Source organism: Euprymna scolopes, chromosome 13, assembly GCF_053919585.1.
Source record: "Euprymna scolopes isolate OS-2025 chromosome 13, ASM5391958v1, whole genome shotgun sequence".
NCBI classification, from domain to species: domain Eukaryota; kingdom Metazoa; phylum Mollusca; class Cephalopoda; order Sepiida; family Sepiolidae; genus Euprymna; species Euprymna scolopes.
In genome coordinates this window covers 104,373,240-104,394,230 of record NC_136494.1, presented here as the reverse complement: position 1 = coordinate 104,394,230, position 20,991 = coordinate 104,373,240, and the positions used below count along the sequence as shown (strand labels likewise).

The window sequence follows — 20,991 nt, the reverse complement described above, 5'->3', positions numbered from 1 at the left end:
AAGAACAAACAGCATATTAGTTTAAAGAAGGAAGAAAGAAAGGTTTGTTGTAATATAAAATACAATAATGGATATTACTAAGATATTGGGTCCTGGATATGACCTTAAACTATATCCGATGGTGAGACCCAAGCTTGCGGGCTTTGGGGAGTGTGGAGCCACCCTTTACTTGCCATTGCTTCCAGGTCCACTCTTATCCGGAGTGGTAGTACCTGTTAGGGTTTCAACTATGGGTTAAATAGAAACTGAGTTGAAAAAAATATATTCTATTAAAAATTTGTTCTTCAAAATCACTGAATTTGGCGCTAAATAACCCGAAAAGGGTTGATATGCCGTAAAACAAAAACAACCAACTAACCAAACTAAGATATTATTAATGTCAATACATTGTTCCAAAAGAAGGTCCACAGAGTTTTATAATTATTAAGATTCCCAACTTCTCAAGCTGCATACCAACCAGGGAAAGGTACTATAGAACAAATATCAACTTAAAGCAGATAAGAGAGAAGTTCATAAAATTCAATAATCCTGTGTGTATTGCCTTTATTGCTTTTATTAAAACTTCCATTGCTTTGAAAACTTTTGGAAGAAGTTAATCTGATTAAACAGGATATATACTTTTTGAAAATTGTAGCATTTCAAATGTTAAACAAACGGAAGCACATAGTCTTTTAACAAACAGTATCAAGGAAATCATTCACTTAAATTTCTACATTGTGGAGCAAATCTTGTCTCTCAGCTTCCTGAGAATTATCTACTGGAAACTCTGTCCTGTGTCCTGAATATGTGATGTAATTTCTATCTAATAATTGACACTTGCATTTCTAGCAAGCTGACCTTTGAACCCTCGCATCACTCACGCTAGGTGCACTGGGTTTATTTTCGTTTGCTGCCAGGCTGTCCTGACAAGTACTTAATGTAACCCTTACTGAAATTCATACAAGTTAACATAATCTCTACTTACTGGCCTAGGGTCCCAATATATATAACACTATGCTAGTTTGACAGTTGTAGTTAAAACTGACATAGACACATCACGATCAATCTGAATCTTCCATGATGTAAAGCAAAGCAGCACTTTTATTTTGCCTCATTATGGCATCAGTTATTTGGTTTTCCAATTGTTCACCATCTTTTTGTCTAAACTGAGCTATGCAGATGCCACAGCTGCAATCACTAACTTCAAATTTCATTTGCAGTTATGTGATACGATAAAGAGGGTCTGAGGTGGACTTGAGTCACAAAGTGCTAAGAGACAAAGGAATAGGAAGTGTCCTACAATAAACAATAAAATAAAAAGTAGCAAGCAATGAATCTGTAGGTATTTTTAGATCAAGCCTGCAGATTTGACAATGACAATACAAACCTACAGATGACAAGGGAAGGGCAGCTTCTTGGTAGGGGGCGACTTCAGATACCAATGCAGAGAAGACAGTTAGTAAGTTAACAACTAGATGGCCTTCCTGGCAGATGGGAGTTGATTGCGACAACGGTTGGACAGTTTTTAGAGTTGACTGCGAAACAGAAATAGAGACGAATTGTGACTGACAGATGAATGTAACATCGATAGAACAAGGAGAAGGCACACACGCTCACAAGTCCTACCATCAAATATATGTGAAACATTGGCGTTTGCATTTTTCCTTTCTTTGTTCTACAACTTATTATATTTCTACTTTGTGAAACCACGTGTGTTTCCATCAACAGTCACTAGCGAGAAAATGACAATCCGGCCAGAAGAGGAATAGTCGAATGAAAAATCCATGACACACGATGTTGGGAGTCGGCAATCTGTCGGGGCCATACACGTCTGGTCACAGTTATTTCTGAATAATTTTGTGAAGTTCTTGAAAGAAGTTTGTCTTTCTGTTAACACACCCAAGACCAAATGCATGACCACTGATAAAAAAAAACCCAAAAAAACTGCTCTTAACATCAGCATCAACCGGTAACAAATTGAATAAGTTACAGAGTTTGTTTACCTTGAATTCAAACTGTCTTCATCTAATGCTGGAAAAATAGCTGGAAATCACAGAATCGGCTTAGGTCGGGCTGCCTTTACAAGCCATCCTAACTTCTGAATTCATATTTGGGGAGTAGAAGGTTCTATTTTAGGGAGTCACCATTACCATTTTGGAGGGTTTCTATGGGTGTTTTGATTTGGGCGAAATATTTTTAGGATGAGCCAATTTTAGAGAAATATTTTCAGTGGAAGTGTTTTTAGATTTATGGTTGAATATGAGAAAATGAGAAACATGTTATACAATAAACACAGGAAAATAATGAGTTCAAAGATATAAATTCACAAGAGAGATAATTTATATATGTTTAAAATGAAAGTTTACAGCAATAGGAAAAACAGAGAATGTTCATGAGTATTTTAGAGTTCTTGTAAAACGAGGAAGTCATTAGCTTAGATAGAAGTCAGTTCAAGAGCCGTGCATTACACGGGTCTAAAATTGTAATCCAAACTTCTCCGTTAAATGATACAAATATGATATGGTCAAGTCTCGACCCATCCAGTAACAAGAGTCTATAATATCCTGAGTCATGGACACCAAATATGACCTTCATGACCCATCCATGTTATGCTAGTTAATCTGGGTCACAGGTCACTGGGTCTAAGAAGACCCAAAGTTCGCTCAAATGGACAATTCCAGTTGTCAATCATTTCTTTGGCCAAAAATGATCAATCACTCACAATGCACACTATTGTGTTGCACCTCAGTTGTAAAAAGTATCACTCGTCCTCACAGTTTGTGTTGCATCTCTGCTGTACACAAGATTAATGTAAAAGACCTTTGCTAAATGAACATACCAAACAAAAGGAAAGAAAAAAAAACACAAGTCCCTTTGTTCTGTGATATATGTATATATTGTGTAGAAAAATTAACAATGAATCTGAAAACAATTTATACAAGGTTATTTTTTTCGACTGTTTACAAAAGGAAAAAACGTTTTTCTCTCTTTTTCTTTGCTTAACTGGCTGTGCGCAGCTAATAGGTAGCAGTAATTATATAAGCTTCATCTCATTTCAAGCGACATTGGTACGAAGTATGAGTTTCAGGCTATTGCTTTGATCCTTTTATAAGGATTAATTATTTGGTCAGTTATTTGCCTTGGTAATTTCCTCCAGCTATTCCTCTATGTTTCTGATCTTTCTGGGGTTTTTTTCTTGTTGGGGAACTCTGTTGTCGGGTTTTGCAGGTTTTAGCTATAGCTTTGATCCCATCTCTTATTGAATTGCAAATTTTGAGGATATTGTCTTCACTTTTATTCCTTCTTTCATTTTAAATTGCGGATTTTTGGCTATTGGTTTTGCGTTTCTAGAAGTGCTGAAAATCTGGTTGGTTTCTCATTCTGACTGGTCTACTTCTTGCTCTGCCCTCTTCAACAGTTCTTTTCTACTGCCCAGAGTTAACTGACTCTTCAACTGTTTAAAATCACATGTGCAGCTCTTTTTTTTTGGGGGGGGATAAGGATTATGGCTGTAAGATGCAAGCCCCTTGGATAACCAATCAAAGCTAACCACATAATTCCCCACTAGAAAACGATTGGTCATATGCCAATTACACATTTCTTCACTCGGATTTTAGTTCTGGTGATTTAATTTGATCCCCATGACAATATCAGAGTCACTAAAGATCAACTGTGTTTGTTTTTGTAGCCAAACCACATTATAATTTTTGATAACAAATGCTTTTCACACCTGGTCCAGTGTTTAAGAGGACAAAGCAATTATTTTATCTTGATATTCCATGGGAACCAACTGACTGCCATCTATTCAACTCATAAAAAGTAAAGAAAAATGGAGAAAGCATTATAGCCCGTTGATTTTAAGATAAGCCGCATGCATCTAATTCATGACTGAACAGGGCTCAATTTATGCTAAATTCTGTTTTATTTACAACTAGCAAGGTACCCGGCATTTCCTGAGCATGTGGAGATGTAGTAAGGACCCCCGGGGGAGGGGAATTAAAAGGTGTTTTAAAAAAAGTGGTATAGTAAAGGGGTTCCCCGTCATTGGCTGGGTCAAGTAAGGAACCTCAGGGGGGGGGGGTTTAAAAGATAAATAAATTGGTAGTAGCGGAGGGGGACGAAACAACAGTAGGCAGTTTGGGTGGAGAGAGAAAAAAAAAGTGGTTGTATGTAGGCAGGTTCGAACCCGTAATGCGAAAGAGGAAAAAAAAAAGACATCTTTGCCGATGTCTCCATCATTTGACTGGAAGTTTGAACGTTGAAATTAAACAAAGTCAATCCAACTGATATGATCACTTGCAAAAATGGCAACACAAAAAAACGACCCCGCCTTGTAGAAAACTGCCGAGTTTAGGGTGACAGAATGAATGTTTTTGGCCGATTTGGTGATTATGTCACACAAATTATATTTCATTAAAAGTTATTAATAAGAGTCAATGTTAATTTGTCCCATATTAGAAAGAAAGTTCAATGAGAAAGGTTGAGAATATTTTAATAAATAAGTTGGTTATAAGTGAGCAGACAACAACGATGGGATTAAAGCAGTCAGTGTGTGCTGCACTTTATGAGTATGTGTGTGGCAGTGTATGATTACATGAGTTGAGAATTGTGACGATTAAATGGAGACGTATATTAGAACTGTCAAAATTTTTTGTCTCAATTGTTTAAGGAAAAATATAGCTTTTATGTGATCGAAGTGGCTCCAGAAAGGCCATTTCAGAATAAATTCAGAAAATCATTGAATAAAGATGTCACAGAAGTATGGATGAGTTTTTTTTTTTTTCTAATTTTGAGAATAAAAACAGTTTTATTTTATTTCGTTTTTAACTCTATTTATTGCATCGTCAAGTGAATTTTAGCCTCAATCAATGGTGACTCATTAATAAAAAAAATATGTTATTTTCGCTGTATATGTACCCTATACCAGTACGTCTGTGTGATTGTTGTAAGCTCATAACTTTGTTTTCATAAGCTCTTAGCTTTATTGTTAACATAGATAGAATCAATGCACTCTGTCACGAAATCGCCTAGCAGGGACAATGATTTGCAAGAGAAAAATAAGACCTGATTTATGACTGCTACTAACATTACTAATGTCAGAAGCAAGACATTTGTCAATCAGTGTTCACCAGTGGTGTGCAGAAGTCTGAAGGTACCCTGGTGATACCTGAAGCTAACTCCTTGATTGTATGCCCCAAAGCCTCAAATATAAGCTCTAGTACTGATGAATGAAAGTATGTCCATATAGAAAAAATTTTATTTAGGCTATCCTCATTACAACAGATAAAAAATAAGTTGTACTTTTAAATATAGACTCACTTGAAATTTTGTTTTAATAGAAATCTCTCAATAAAAAACTCAGTGCCTGTTTGTATGTGTGTGATTTTTTCTATGGAAATCGCTCCAAACAATGCATGAAGCTACTTGATTTAAGGAGCTAAAAATACTACTTCAAGGTCAAAAATGTGCCAACAAAACGATGTGCTAGAGGGAATTGATTCTGATCTAGAAAACAGCAATTCTTCCTCTTTTGTCAGAAGCATTACTCATGGAATATGAGGACTAAAGGACAAAATAAGGGAAGTGAGAGTTACATGGCTGCCGAAGGTAGATGTAAGATCCATTTTCTACTCTCCTTAATGTGCTCTCTACAGAAAGAAAGGTTACATGATCTGCATAAAATCTAAAAGTGTGTTTTTATGTAAAATTTATTGAGGAATACAATGGAAGAGTTCTTGAATCTCTAAGTGCTAAGAATAATATGACTAGAAGAACCCTTATCCCTGAGTGGCCTTCGGGCCTTGATAAGTGGTGACCCCCATGTAAAAAAAAAAAAGCCCCTACTCCAAAGAAATATAATAGGATGCAGAATAAACAAATCAAAAGCTACATAAGTAACTGCAATTATTGAAGATATTCACACAAAAAGCTTCATTTGTATTATTTAGCTCAGGAGTCTCCAAAATTTTTGAACGAAGAGCTACATTTTTTACTTTTTTAGAACTATGCAAGCCAAAATAAAAATTTAAAAAAATGACCTGGATGCGTTTTATACTGTTTTGCCCATTAGCTTTGCTTTTTAGTGAAACTAGTTCTTCAAAGGCTCGCTTTTTAAATCATTTTCTGAACAAAAAGAAAAAAACACACTATTTTCATACCTTTCCATTTTTAAAATGTTTTATGAATATTGTTATGTTTTTCATAAGACCTCCGTGGGGCAGATTAAAAACTTTGGTGGACCAGATCTGGCTCACGGGCCCTATCTTAGACTACTGTTTTCATTTTGAATGTTATGTGGACAACATTTTGAATGATGTAACCTCTGACTTTCTCCAGGTGTATCTTGTCGAACTTGACAATCTTTCTGTCGAACTTGAAAATCATTCTGTCAAACTTGACAATCTTTCTGTCGAACTTGACAATCTTTCTTTCGAACTTGACAATCTTTCTTTCTAACTTGAACATAATTCTGTCGAACTTGACAATCATTCTGTCAAACTAGACAATAATTCTGTCAAACTTGACTATCATTCTCTCGAACTTGACAATGTTTCTTTCGATCTCGAAAATCATTCTGTCGAACTTGACAATCATTCTGTCGAACTTGAAAATCATTCTGCCGAACTTGACAATCTTTTTGTCGAACTTGACAACCTTTTTGTCGAACTTGACAATTATTCTGTCGAACTTGACAATCATTCTGCCAAACTTGACAATCATTCTGTTGAACTTGACAATCTTTCTTTCGAACTTGAAAATCATTCTGTCGAGCTTGACAATCTTTCTTTCGAACTTGAAAATTATTCTGTCGAACTTGACAATCTTTTTGTCGAATGTGACAATCTTTCTCTCGAACTTGAAAATCATTCTCTCGAACTTGACAATCTTTCTTTCAAACTTGACAATCTTTCTGTCGAATTTGACAATCTTTCTGTCGAACTTGAAAATAATTCTGTCGAACTTGACAATCATTCTGTCAAACTAGACAATCATTCTGTCGAACTTGACTATCATTCTCTCGAACTTTACAATCTTTCTGTCAAACTTGACAATCAATCTGTCGAACTTGAAAATCATTCTGTCGAACTTGACAATCTTTCTGTTGAACTTGACAATCTTTATGTCGAACTTGAAAATCTTTCTTTCGAACTTGGAAATCATTCTTTCGAACTTGACAATCTTTCTGTCAAACCTGACAATCTTTTTGTCGAACTTGACAATTATTCTGTCGAACTTGACAATCATTCTGTCAAACTTGACAATCATTCTGTTGAACTTTAAAATAATTCTGTCCAACTTCACAATCTTTCTGTCGAACTTGACAATCTTTCTTTCAAACTTTAAAATAATTCTGTTGGACTTGACACTCATTCTGTCAAACTAGACAATCATTCTCTCGAACTTAACTATCATTCTCTCGAACTTGAAAATCTTTCTTCCAAACTTGACAATTATTCTGACAAAGTTGACAATCATTCTGTTAAACTTGACAACCTTTTTGCCGAATTTGACAATCATTCTGTTGAAATTAACAATCTTTCTGTTGAACTTGACAATCTTTCTTTCGAACTTGAAAATCATTCTGTCGAACTTGACAATCATTCTGTAAAAATTGACAATCATTCTGTTGAACTTGACAATCTTTCTTTCGAACTTGATAATAATTTTGTCGAACTTGAAAATAATTCTGTCAAACCTTACAATCATTCTGTTGAACTTTACTATCATTATCTCAAACTTGACAATCTTTCTGTCAAACTCGACAATCATTCTCTCGAACTTGAAAATCATTCTCTCAAACTTGACAATCTTTCTTTCAAACTTGGCAATCCTTCTGTCAAACTTGACAATCGTTCTGTCGAACTTAACAATTATTCTGTCGAACTTGACAATCTTTCTGTTGAACTTGACAATGTTTCTTTCGGTCTCGAAAATCATTCTGTCAAAGTTGACAATCTTTCTGTCGAACTTGACAATTATTCTGTCGAACTTGACAATCATTCTGTTGCACTTGACAATCTTTCCGTTGCTATGTTGATTTATAAGAATTTAGATTTTTTCACAATTTCATTCATATGTAAATATCTTTGAAGTATTTGGGACTTATTCTTACACTTAATAAAGTGTTGTAGTATTTTTCAATATTCCTTATGATAATATAGTTTTGAATAGCATGCTCTTATTGCATCAGGTATGACTTGGTAGAAGTCATGAATAATTCGTAATTATATTCTTCACTTCGCCTGCACTGAAAATTGAACCTCCAACCTCTAGAAGAGTGTCACTTACAGCTAATTTTTACCTAGTACTTTATCCGTTATTCCATGGGTCTTTGTAGACAATTCTGGGAGCTTCAAGCCTATCTTTGTTTTTAGATGTACAATCTTACTACTTTTTTTTTTTTTACAAAGGAATCACCATTTATCAAGGCCCAGAGGCCACTCGAGGATAAGGGTTAAAGTGTACCATAGTCAAAAGGACAATATCCTAGTAATCGTTAGTAGTCTAAATTTGGTAAATTTGTTAACTTAAGGGGAACGACTCATCAAGAACTTGTTTACATTGGACTTAAAGACGACCATATTGTAGTCAGCTGGAAAGCAGGTAAACGGAAGACGGTTCCGCAGGTGTGCAGTTCTAAGAAAGAAGCTTTGTTCATGGAATCTACGTTTAGGTTTAGGTAGAGATAGAGAGTGGGGGAAATTATTGATTGTGTTTACAGCCAAATGAGTGTTTCTTGTGAATGTTTGGCGAGGGGGGGGGCCATAGATTGGAACTCAGACGAGAACTTGCCATGAAAATAACGATAAAAAAGATACAGGCTCGCAATATCTCTTCTGTGAGAAAGAGGTTGCAGGGAAGTGTGAAGAGCACTCAAGATGAGAACAGTGGTCTAAATAATACAGATGACATGTATTATCAATCCTCATCAAAAAAATTAAAAAAGAAAAGGCTTCATATTTAGCATTTCACACAACTTGAACAAATATTCTAAAAAGGACACAAAAAAAAATGTGCAGAATAAAGACCATAAATAAAAGAATTGAACAAATAGAAGGAAAATCTGTATTTAAGTTTCAAAAATATTAACAGTGACAAAACTAATAAATGGACAATAAATATGAAAATAAATAAAACTCGAATGGATCTGAAAATTAATTCTGGGGTACAAATAAATGTCTTGTCAGAAAAATGCTAATATGAAATAAAGCCATTGCCAAAGGTAAATAAAAAGACAACAATTCTAACAGCTTATAATAACACAGCCATATTGGTGTTGCATAAATTTATAGCAAAAATAACATACAATTTTATTATTTTATTTTTAATACTATTTTTATTATTTATTAATGCGCTACCACTTGCTGAAGTAAAAATCCACTTGAGGATGCAATAGATAGAGTCAACAACAAAATATCATGAGACCGTTTTTATTTTATGTTTCTGAATTTTTTAGATGAGAATCGATAATTTGGATTAATTGGATTATTCACACTATTGTTCTCATCTTGGATTTTATCATTACAACGTTTCGGCTGATGTAACCTCTGATTGCAAGGACCTGGGACATACAGAATAAAGTACTAAGTAAAATTCAGTTCTAACTGACACTCTTCTAGAGGTTGATGGTTCAATCGTCAGTGCAGGCGATACTAAGAATACTTTTGCAAATTACTGTGGCTGATCGAATGAGAGCATGTTACCTCTAGGCATTAAATAAAGGGTTTCATTTCTGCGTTCGATAGAAAGATTCCTGAGTTGAACAAAATACACCCGAAGACAAATTATGGGGAAAATAGGGATCGTTGATCATTGTCGATCTATCCTACTTTGTCTATTCTGTTTTTCAGCTAGAAGCAGTGCAGTCACCAAAATACCACATTTACTCGAGGGGGCGCATTTGATTTAAAAATAGTTCTACTTTGTTAAGTAGGTTGGTGTCTAGACAAATTACTTGTGTAAATTTCTACCAAATTACTCAGACATTACACAACCACTACATTAAATTTGACAAGAATTGAATATGGCCACTCAAACAGTCACAAATAGAATACATACTTTTTTGTTTTGTTTATTTTACTTCAGTAGAAATTCTCAGAAATCAAGGGACCCACTACCTGGGGCTAACACTTGAACTCTATATGAGATACATAGGTATTCCAATGTTCCATTAAACTTCTTTATCTCTCAAACACTGAGTTGGTAAAGAAATTGAGAACATAATTTTCCTCTCCCCAATTAACCATTTTCATATGCTGTAGTACATCTTTTGTTTTGGTTTCTTGGTCTTACTGGATTCCAGGACAAGAATTTATCTAGTCTGGTGGAGTATCCAGCTTCGTGCTGTTACTTGAGATAACATCACTTGGAGAATGTGCACCATTCTTCGTAAAAGCTAATATGGGTAAGCCATAGTGAGGAGATCTTATTGGGGCAGCGAATACAAAATGTGATTTTGAATATTTGGTCAGGGTTTACTTCTATGGAAAAAGTATCCTCATGCCAGGTTGTTCTGGCAAACCCCTGTACAGAAAGACCTTAGACACTCGAGGATAGCGTCTAGTAGGCATTCAAGTCCTCCCCAATACATATATGTGTGTATGTGCGTGAACACAAAGAAATAATTATTAGTTGACCAGCTCTACAATTCTACCACCAAAATTTTTCAACTAAAATAATAATTGACTTCTATACTATTACTTTCTGACTTTTGTAATTAAATGTATACATTTTAATTTGTATGAATTGCATTATTAATTTAATTAATGTACATTGATTCAAGACTTTTCTGTATTTTCTTTACTTCTAATTGCCGCCATAAGTGCCAATCTGAATAAGTACCATTGATTCTATAGAAATGATATTTCTTTCAGAGCAATACCGAAACTTATTTTATTATAATTTGAAATAGGAATTAACCATACTTTGAAATATTTATTTTCAAAAAATATAAAATACGGCACTTCTACACTATCAGAACAAAATTTTGTAGTCGATAAATGTAGTTTTCAGATAAACAAAACAATGGTTTCTACTGATTTTTTGTCAATTCTAATAAATTACAATGTTAGCTTCCAAATTATGCAGTCGAAATTACCTGAATATTACTGAATTATGTAAAATAAAAATAAAAAACTTTAATCGTGTTAGTAGGAGAAACATGGCGGCCATCTTGTTTTTATAAATAAATCGAAACGGAAAGTTAGCTCCCTTTTGAACTCTCCTGTGTCTTACATTAGCAAATACGATCGTTTTCTTCAAATTCTATTTTCTTTAACAAATAATTTTCTACCTAATCGATTTTCATAATTTTTGGATATAATCATCTTAAAAATACGAGGTATATGTTTTTTCATGCGAAATTCAATATTACGATTTCAGAAATTTAAAACCGTTAAAAAAAAAACCCCAAAAAAGAACACTTCAAATTCTGTAGAAGTACATACAATTTAAATTTTGAACAAATTAGGCAGAAAACTATCCAAAATTATAGGGAAAATAGAGATTGCTGATCATTGTCGATCTATCCTACTTTGTCTATTCTATTTCTCAGCTAGAAGCATTGCAGTCACCAAAATGCCGCATTTACATGAGGGGGGGGCGCATCTGCTTTAAAAATAGTTCTACTATGTTAAGTAGGTTGACGCCTAGAGTAAATGGGGTATTGTGGTGACTACAATGTTATTGACTAAAAGTAGAATAGACAAAATAGGACTGATGAAGCCCATTAACCGTTGTCCTCGAGTAGCCTCCGGAGCCTTAATAAGTGGTGACTCCTAATGTTAAAAAAAAAGGTAAAAAGATTACTAGACATTTCTTATCATAAAATGCTTTATGGCAGAGTAATCTCCCTTTAGTGAGTTCTCCGATTTATTGAGGTTATTTTTGTAAACACGTGTTCCTTAGTGAAACGACCTCAAATGTAAATATTACTAAATTTGTCTTCTTATCTTTGACTTAGTTAAATGCACTTAATTGCTATGTATTTTCGCCGTTGTTATTTAATGGTAAACATTTTTTTTAATTTTATTATTTAAAGGCGTTTGGTTGTGCCTTCGATTTAACGTCATCATCGTCTAAACAAGTATTTTTTTTTTACGTTAATCATTTTATTGTCATTTTGTAAGAAAATAGGCCTAGTTCTTATTAAAGAAAAAAAAATGAATTCAGTTTGATTTTGGTGATATTTGCAGTTTTGCTTCTTTTTTTTTTTTTACCTTGAGTGTTTTAAAATTTCAAGTTTTCGTAAACTAGCTGTATCTGTGTCCGAGTGACTATTTGCCTCCACATTCAGATGTTTTAAACATCCAAAAGCGAACGCAAAACAACGGCCCCATGTCTGTTCATATTCGCTAAGTAAAATCTTGCAACGAATCACAACAACAACCGAAAGGCGACCTCACAAAATTAAACTCGAGTTCATGAAAAAAAAAAAGTTTACGGGTAGTACTTTTTTATGTCTGCCACTGCTAACCACAATCAACTATTTGTCTCAACGTTACCCAAATTAACCAATCAAGGGCAACCATGTGTCACATGGTTTCACATGGTCCATGTGAAATGTGAGACAACACTATAAGAGTTTCTTGGCCTTCGGGACAAAATCAAATTGTAGTATCTGTTCTTCAGATGCTGCACTTCAATTTCTTGTTCTCTGTCAGTGGAGGAGAAATCCTTCACGACTGAGACAATTTTTATTTTTGTTCCTTTTCTCCACGTTAAAAAACGACCTTGGTGTCTAACTCTGTCCCGTGGGCAGGCATTGTAAATAGGATCATCAATTGACAAGAGGCTATTCAAAGTAATTTGGAAACATGGAAGTTATGGTGATAAATAAACATTTCCTTTAACAAATAATATGAAATTGGTTCTTGTTTTTGGTTAATAATGTTACTGGATATGTTCTTAGTTTCATATAAATAGAAATATGAAGTTAGAATATTGTTTTATTACCGAAAATATACATTTTTAGACGTTTGCAATAAAGTGATACACACTTAAAATTAACCAGAAAATAGAAAAATTAGCATAATTTTCAAAATATTTGTTCGAATTCCACAAAAATCAGCAAAATAAGGCACCTTGTTATGCTCTTTCAGTGTACCAAATTTCACTTCTCTGTGTTTCATAGCAATTTCAAATATATATAAACACTTCTGATTTGCAACAACTTTGGTGTAATGACCATGCGAAGATCATGTGACTGTGCAGCAACAAACTAAAGGAAAAAAATCCCTTTAGCTGTGATCTATCAGATGCTTGATATTGGTGGGATTTGGAATACCTTGCGTGCTTGGTGTTTTAGATGGTTTGGCCACATACGGCATGCCACCTCTTGCATTAACTTGATAATATGCATGGATACCCCAGGCACAAGGATGTAACCAAGGAAGAACTGGCTTCAATATGTATGAAGTGACTTCACTGCATGTTATCTGAGCTAGAAAAGTCTATAAATGACATTGGTCTTTACATTAATGCAGATGACAAAGTTTATGACTTTCAAGAGAGAGATATCGAAATTCGCATCACAAAAGCATGGGCTGCATTGGATAAGCTGTGGTCAGTATGGACTTCAAGGCTGACTAACAAACTGAAAAGTTCTTCAGAGCAGTGGTGCTACAACCTGAACACTCACCAAAAGATTGGAAAGAAAGCTAGACAGCACGTACACCCATATGCTATGAACAGTGTTAAATATATTTTGGCAAGATCATCCCATGATGCAGCAACTCTATGGCAACCTACTTGCCATATTTACTTCCATCAGAGAGTGACGTCTATAGTTTGCCAGTCATTGCCAGAGGAGAAAGCAAGAGCTAATGAGATGTATTTGCTGTGGACTCCACAGCATGGGTGCACAACCATAGGACGACCTAAATCCATTTACATCCAGCAAATTGAACAACTGTGATCCTGAAAATGTGAAGACGGAAATCTGGAGGGAGAGAGTCACATTCGTTTGAGCAAGGAGCCTGACCAGATAGATAGGTAGACTTGACTGTTTGCAACATGACTGTTATCAACCCTTTGGATCAGACTGTATGGAGAGCAGGCATGAGATGTTAATTGGTGTTTCCCACTCCCAAGTCCAAGACACTCGCTGCACTAGGGGTGTCAGAAACTGACCTTACGAATGCGTGAAAAAACATTGAATAATTCGACCCCCTGTCTTTCCAAGCTTATAACTACTCGAAAAATGTAAGTCAAACCTTAATTTTTTTTTCAATTAAAGGAGCAAGGACCAAGGTTTCATTTAAAAAAAACAAAACAAAAAACACGTGTTTTTTTTAAAAAAGGGTTTTAAACTTCGGACTTTACAGGTAAATTTCTAAAAAAACACTTTTTTTTGTTTTAAATTTGAATATATTATTTATTGATCTTTTATCTTCAATTGTTGATACATAAAACTTTGGTGTGTAAATTAATTATTTACTTTTTAATAGACATTTCAAAATGGGGGGGGGCGTTTGTCTAAAATATTATATTCGGTTTATTGGAAAAAGCATAAAATTTCACATTGACCCTGAAAATATCGTAAAAATTGAATGGATAGAAAAATTTTGATAGATTTTTAAGTTTAAAAATTGAAAAATACTGAACTCGTAAAATTCAATTGATTTCATTACTGTTTTTTTAAAAAATAAAAAATAATATTTCTATTACTTTTTATACAACTTTAATAGTTTATTTTGGAAGTATAATCCACAAAGAAAATAAACAACCCACTTTTAAAAGAGAAATTACGAGTTTTTTATATTTTATTCGCAGTTTCGTGTTAGGGGTGTAAAAAATTCCCCCCAAATTCTGATACACCTAAATCTGAAAATGTGAGGCAACTGATGGAAGACGGAAATCTGGAGGGAGAGAGTCACATTGGTTCGAGCAAGGAGCCTGATCAGATAGATAGGTAGACTTGACTGTTTGCAACATGACTGTTATCAGCCCTTTGGATCAGACCGCATGGAGAGCAGGCATGAGATGTTAACTGGTGTTGCCCACTCCCGAGTCCAAGACACTCGCTGTACCTTCAATACCAAAACATCATCATCATGAATTTATAAAAACATAAATAAATTGTTAAATGTTTCAAGAACTGAAATTTAATTTTGTGTGGTCGTCATGACTTATCAGATTTTACCAAGCCAATATTGGCAGCCAATGGGGCTGATCTATGTAAGCACCCATTTATATTTCACTTTAAAAAAAAACAACTAAAAAACTATCATATTTTTTTGTTTTTAATATTAATTTTTGTTTTATTAAAACATGGTGCAAGTAAAAATAAATTGTTTGGGAGTAATATTGAAACCATGTTGAAACTCATTTCATTGAAAAAAAATTTGATGACTGAAATGGAAATTAAATGGTCTATATATATAAAAGTATTAAGTGCTATTGGGATAAGCTGATCTACGTATTTCAGGAATAAATAGACTTACCCAGAGACAATAAATTCAGTTACATCTAAACATTGTGGCAGCGACTTGTGCCATTCGTTTCACATTTGGGTCTTGATCACAGTAACATGTCAGTTGAGATTCCAACCTTGACAATGTCTCCGGCAGAAACAATCATTTTGGTGGCCTTTTATCTTGCAGGCTGAGGCATTCATTCTGAGTAGTCCTAGGAGGTCCGTCCTCCCAGGCTTGTCTCCCATCTTTCGAGTGGAGTAAATTTATTACTTACTACCTGAGGTGCCCTGACCGGGGAATGCCAACAAGGTTGCGAAGGCAATTTTTAAAAGACCAAAGTGCTCCTTTTTTATGAGTGCTGACTTGACTTTTCCCACCTTTCTGACCTTGTGTCACATCTTGTGATTTGTGGCAGTTATGGCCCCAGAATTTGTTTGTCTTGATTATTACAAGCTTGCATAACAAGAAATAATTGTTTTTAAGATTTAAACTTTACTGCAAAATTGTAGTTTTTTTGATAAGCATCAATCCAACCTTTAGGCTAAGATCAAAGCATCTGTTCAAACGCAGAAGACCATCTTTCCAAGCATTACCTCCTCCTTTTAGAGAGGCAATAAGTTTATTGGCTATCTCCTCATGTGCCCTCATACATGATGGAGTAATGACCAGACTATTTTTATAAGTCTGGTGTAAAGTACCTCTTTCAAAGGAAGATGAATGTGTATTATTTGGAATCTTCAGACTACTGTTCTCATCTTGAGTGTCATTTTCACAATGTTTTGGTCGCTGTAACCTCCAACCTTCTTCAGGTGTATCTTTTTGAACTTGGGAATGTTTCTGTCAAAATATGATACTTGAAGAAGGTCGAAGGTTACATCGACCGAAGCATTGTGAAAATGACACTCAAGATGAGAACAGTAGTCTGAAGATTCCAAATAATACACATTCATCTTCCTTTTGAAAATAATAACCAATAATAATAATAATAATAACCGATTAACCCATCTTCATCTCAAAAATTTGTGAAGATGAATTTTTTCTATATTAAAAAAAATAATCTTGTATCTAATTCTGTAATTGTGGAGAAGCATGTAAATAAGATAAGTAAGGTGATCTGAACTGCTTTAAAAAAAAACCCAAAAAACTGACTACTGATTCAGTTGTCCAAGTCTTTCAAAAATTCCTGACTCCTGACACCAATTCCCTAATTTTGCCTCTAATGACTGTCGCTGCTTAGTATTCATTTCCTCTATTTTATATCATTATTTCTTATTATAGATGTTTTCCAGAAGCCTGTTACGGATTCACTTAAAGAAGATCAGTTGGTATTTTCATTCGCCAAAATGCAGTTATTTCAACCGTCATCTCCACCACCTTTCAAGTAACAGACACTTTTTACTCAAACTCTATTCATCTGAGCTCCAGAAGTCCTTCAAATTTCCCTTTTCCCAAAGCTGTGTTCAGCAAGGTGAAATTTTAAACAGTGCAAATGTCGATGCTTACAATTTTTCAAATAATAATCAGTATTCTTCTACGCCATTTCCAGAAATTGAAAATGAACGCTTTCATCAGATTCTAAGAAAAAATGTCGCTTACCGGCCTCTGATGATGCACAATGATGACGTCGGCACAGAAGTACAAAATGTTCTGAAAAAACAAAATGTTTCGCCACACCTTGACGTTTTTTTATCAAACTTTGATTATTACTCGCGCTTTGAAATTATTTCTCGATTTAACAAACTCACAAGTTTATCACCTGAAAATCAAAACGAGTTATTTATCAATAAGAAATTTGTTCAAGCCTGTGAACATTTGATAAATCGAATTTCCGACTGGAACAACAAAGAGTTCTTTTGCTTAATGCAAGTTATGACCAAGTTCAACTTCCGTTCCTGCATCACACCAATTCTACGACCACTGCGATTCATGATAGGCAAAGCTTTTGATGACGAATGTATCAAGCGGGCACCTCAGATTTCCACTGAACAATTGTTTCAATCGTGCGATTTCTTTTTCTATTTACGCTACAGCAAATACAGCAAGTTCTGTCGGAGTTTCTTCAAATTGATTCAAGATAAAGCCCTTAGTAAGTCTGAACTAATTCTTGCTTTGTTTTATGCCAATCTTTTAAGACAGGCCCCCAAGGATTTTATGGATAAAACTTTAAACTTAGTTCCTTCGATTGCTGATAGTTTAACACTGGAAGAAATGGCTATTATTTCTCTGGGATTCTTCAAGACAAAATTCCAGATCCGAAACATTGCTTTCTTGTCGGCATTGGTCAACAAATTGCACTGTGAAATCAATTTGATTGACCCGATTACAGTGTCGGCTTTATTTAAAGGACTACAGATTTCAACAACGAAAACAGTCGATAAGACTATACCAAATCTCTTTTCTAGCCTGGGTCACGTCTTAGACAGTGTAGCGAAAGAACTTCTTCATTACCCGTTAACCACATTCATGCACGTCTTTCTTTACTTCCATTTCATCCATTTTATAAATAACGAGTTTATTGACAAGGTTAAAGAGAGGCTCGCTAAAGAAGACATTTCTCGATGGCGGATCAAAGATATCGCAAAAATTAGTTATTCTGTGGCTAACCTTGGGCCTTTAATATCTCCGGTGCCTGAATTTTGGGACAAGGTTCTTGAAGATTTGGAATCACCAACACGGCAAGTGGAAATCCAGCGATATCCAAACTGTTTATTGTCAACATTGATTGGTATGTCTTTTATCGGTCTTTATCCTGAAAAACTCATCAATAAGATATTTCAACCTGAAACACTTGCCAATTTTGATGCAATTCGCAAAAGTAAGTATAATAATTCTATCATTCTTACTGTTGAGATTCTTGAAACTACATATCTATTTATGTGAAGTTAATTATGTGTATATGTTTATATATATTTATATGTACAAGATCTACTCCTAAACTAATTAACTGATCATTATGAATTTTGGAACATAGCTGCTAACCATACGAGTAATAGTCTACGTTAAGTTTAATTTAGTTTTATGCAAAGGGAGTAAAAAATGGAGTGGAAAACTTTGTGAAAATTCAGATACCCTTGAATTTTGTGAAATTTTTACCCATAGTTGTTAGAGATTATTAGAGATATTAATAAATATTTCGCAAATTCCAGTTACTTTGAAGTATTTTAAAGAGTTTTTAGAATGAAAGCATAATATGGACACAACCTTCCATTTGAAAATTCAGATTTTTATAAAATTTGTTTCATAGTTATTAGACACCCATTAAACAAGATTCTCTGAATTTCAATTTTTTCTTAAGACCCCTTAAGCTTAACCCTTAAATTTTAGACATTTTCTACAATCAAAATCATCTAATGAATTTTGAACAAAATTGAAATAAGTATTCTAGACATAAGTTTTAGTAGCATTGTATCCTGATTTTAATCTTTGTGAGGAGACATAAGTGGTGCAAAGTTAATTTCATCAGTCCAATGATGGCTATTACCATATATATATATATATATATATATATATATATATATATATATATATATATATATATATATATAATTGTTTTCTTTGGTCTGTCATGTTTACACTTGTAATTCTGTTGGTCTGTCATGCTTAATTTTGAAATCATATTTTTGTTGGTCAGTCATTTTTCTTATTAAATGCGTAGATAAAAACAAAATATCTTAAGGAACGATTTGTTTTTGTTTTGTTTTGTGTATGCTGTTGCATGATTTTTGCTTACCTATTTATTTTTTTTTTTTTTTTTCAGGTTCTCGATTAGATTTCCGCCGGGATCTTTTCCAATTGAACGAGAGTGTCCGTCTGGAATGCCCCGATTACAATGGCTACCTTCTACCAAACAATTTTCTTAGCACGATTTCCAAGGTAAGTTACCTGATGCTGTTAACAAATTTTCTATTCTAAGATTTCATTTTTGTCAACATTTTTATCCATTAATTTCTGAATGATCAAACGATAGAAAAGAGCTAAGATTTTACTCAACAAAATATTCATATTATATCCATACTAGACTTTTTAATATTTCAAAAATGGGCAAAAATTATAACCTTATTTGACTTAGAATTAGTGCCTTATGCCAAATTGATGGTTGAATATGATTAAATTTGTGCTCATTTTTGCATTCATTGCTAATCTCTATTAATCCCTAACTGTGCTTTGAACAGATACCATAATACTTAGTTCACTGCACCTTATCATGACAAATGTCCATACAAAATTTCAGCCAGATCGGGCCAGTAATTTCTGAGAAAACTTCTAGAGTAAATGTGGTATTATGGTAACTAATCTCTATTAATCCCTAACTGTACATCGAACGAATGCATTCATACTTAGTTTGTTATACTTTATCATAACGAATGTCTATAAAAAAATTTCATCCAGGTCGCCTAGTAGTTTCTAAGAAAAAGTAGAATAGACTGACAGACAAACATACAGACAGAATAAGAGAAATCTATATATATAAAAGCGAAAATGTGTGTTTGTGTGTGTGTGTGTATTTTTTTGTATGTTCGCCAAAGGCTTTTTTCACTGGGCTTCTCGGTCAGCTCACTCTTTCTTAAAACTTTTTATATAATGTCTAAATCATAATATCTACAAGTTATGACTGGGGGTCACGTCTATTTTTAATTTTCACAACTTTTATGCCCTATTTTTGAGATTTTTTTTTATCACAGTGTTTTCGTCACGCTTTTCAGTATAAAAAAAGCGAAAACTGGCTTGCAGCCTCGTCATGTTTCAAGGTCAAACATCACGCGACTTAACTTTCTTGCACCTGTCAATTTCACTTTATAAACGTTAACTTACGACACTTATTACTTCCTCTCCCCTCGTGGCCGAGATGGTTAGGTCTCAGGGTTTTCTTCCATTTCGTTTCCACCTTTGTATCAAGGCTTCGGAGTTCCAGCCTACCTTCCTACTAAAATTTTTTTTTCCTTTTACACCTCCAAACACCCGGCCAACATTGTTTTTTTTAAACAGGGTTATTTTGATCTACTCCCTCCCCTCCCCCAACACACACACCTCCAACGCTAGTCTATAATATAAATCTCACCTGTCTGTTTAAATGTATGCATATATGTATGTCAGCCTAAAATTTTTGACCAAGGTGACAAATTTTCACGAGATCAGTATCATTTTGAAGCTCGACCCTTCGGATGACAAATATCGAAAAATTGGCTAAAAACATTAATTCCTTCATCCTCAATTGGGCACTTTTCTACAAGGAGGGGTCACTTTTTTCGACAATATTTTTTAAAGTCATCCCCTCTTTTCGATTGACTAGCCTTAATTTACATCTTCACCACTTTCGGTTTGGTGATGAATGCAATAGCAAAGACGTCAGGTTTTTTTTTTTCATGTTCTTTTCCTCCTGTGCGGTATGAATTCAAGCCTGCCTGCCTACAACCATTTTTTTTTTTTTTGCTTAACACACTCCTCCAAACACCTAGGCAACGCCGGGCACCCAGGCTAGTATAATATAGATAATCATCACATTTCATTTTAGTTTTTTTTATCGTTAATCATTTTAATTATTAAATAGAAAAAAACTTGCTAGATAGAAAACCAGTAATCACTGAAGAAAGTGTGA

At 34.2% G+C, this 20,991-nt stretch overlaps 1 protein-coding gene across 6 annotated transcripts in view; it reads left to right on the top strand.

Annotated features, from left to right (window-relative positions):
* Positions 1-20,991, top strand: part of LOC145292134 (FAST kinase domain-containing protein 5, mitochondrial-like) — a 44,277-nt gene that overhangs the window by 3,592 nt on the left and 19,694 nt on the right. Inside the window, exons 1-3 of one of the 6 annotated variants that reach the window (XM_080138249.1) lie at positions 11,296-11,320; positions 16,674-18,210; positions 19,153-19,268. In XM_080138249.1, coding sequence (XP_079994375.1) covers positions 16,674-18,210; positions 19,153-19,268 — 1,653 coding nt within the window. In that variant the 5' untranslated portion in view covers positions 11,296-11,320. Of the gene's footprint in view, positions 1-11,295; positions 11,321-11,829; positions 11,988-13,135; positions 14,182-14,979; positions 15,157-16,673; positions 18,211-19,152; positions 19,269-20,991 lie in introns of those variants that run through there. The other 5 variants (XM_080138246.1, XM_080138244.1, XM_080138247.1 and 2 more) reach the window with 5 other exon arrangements.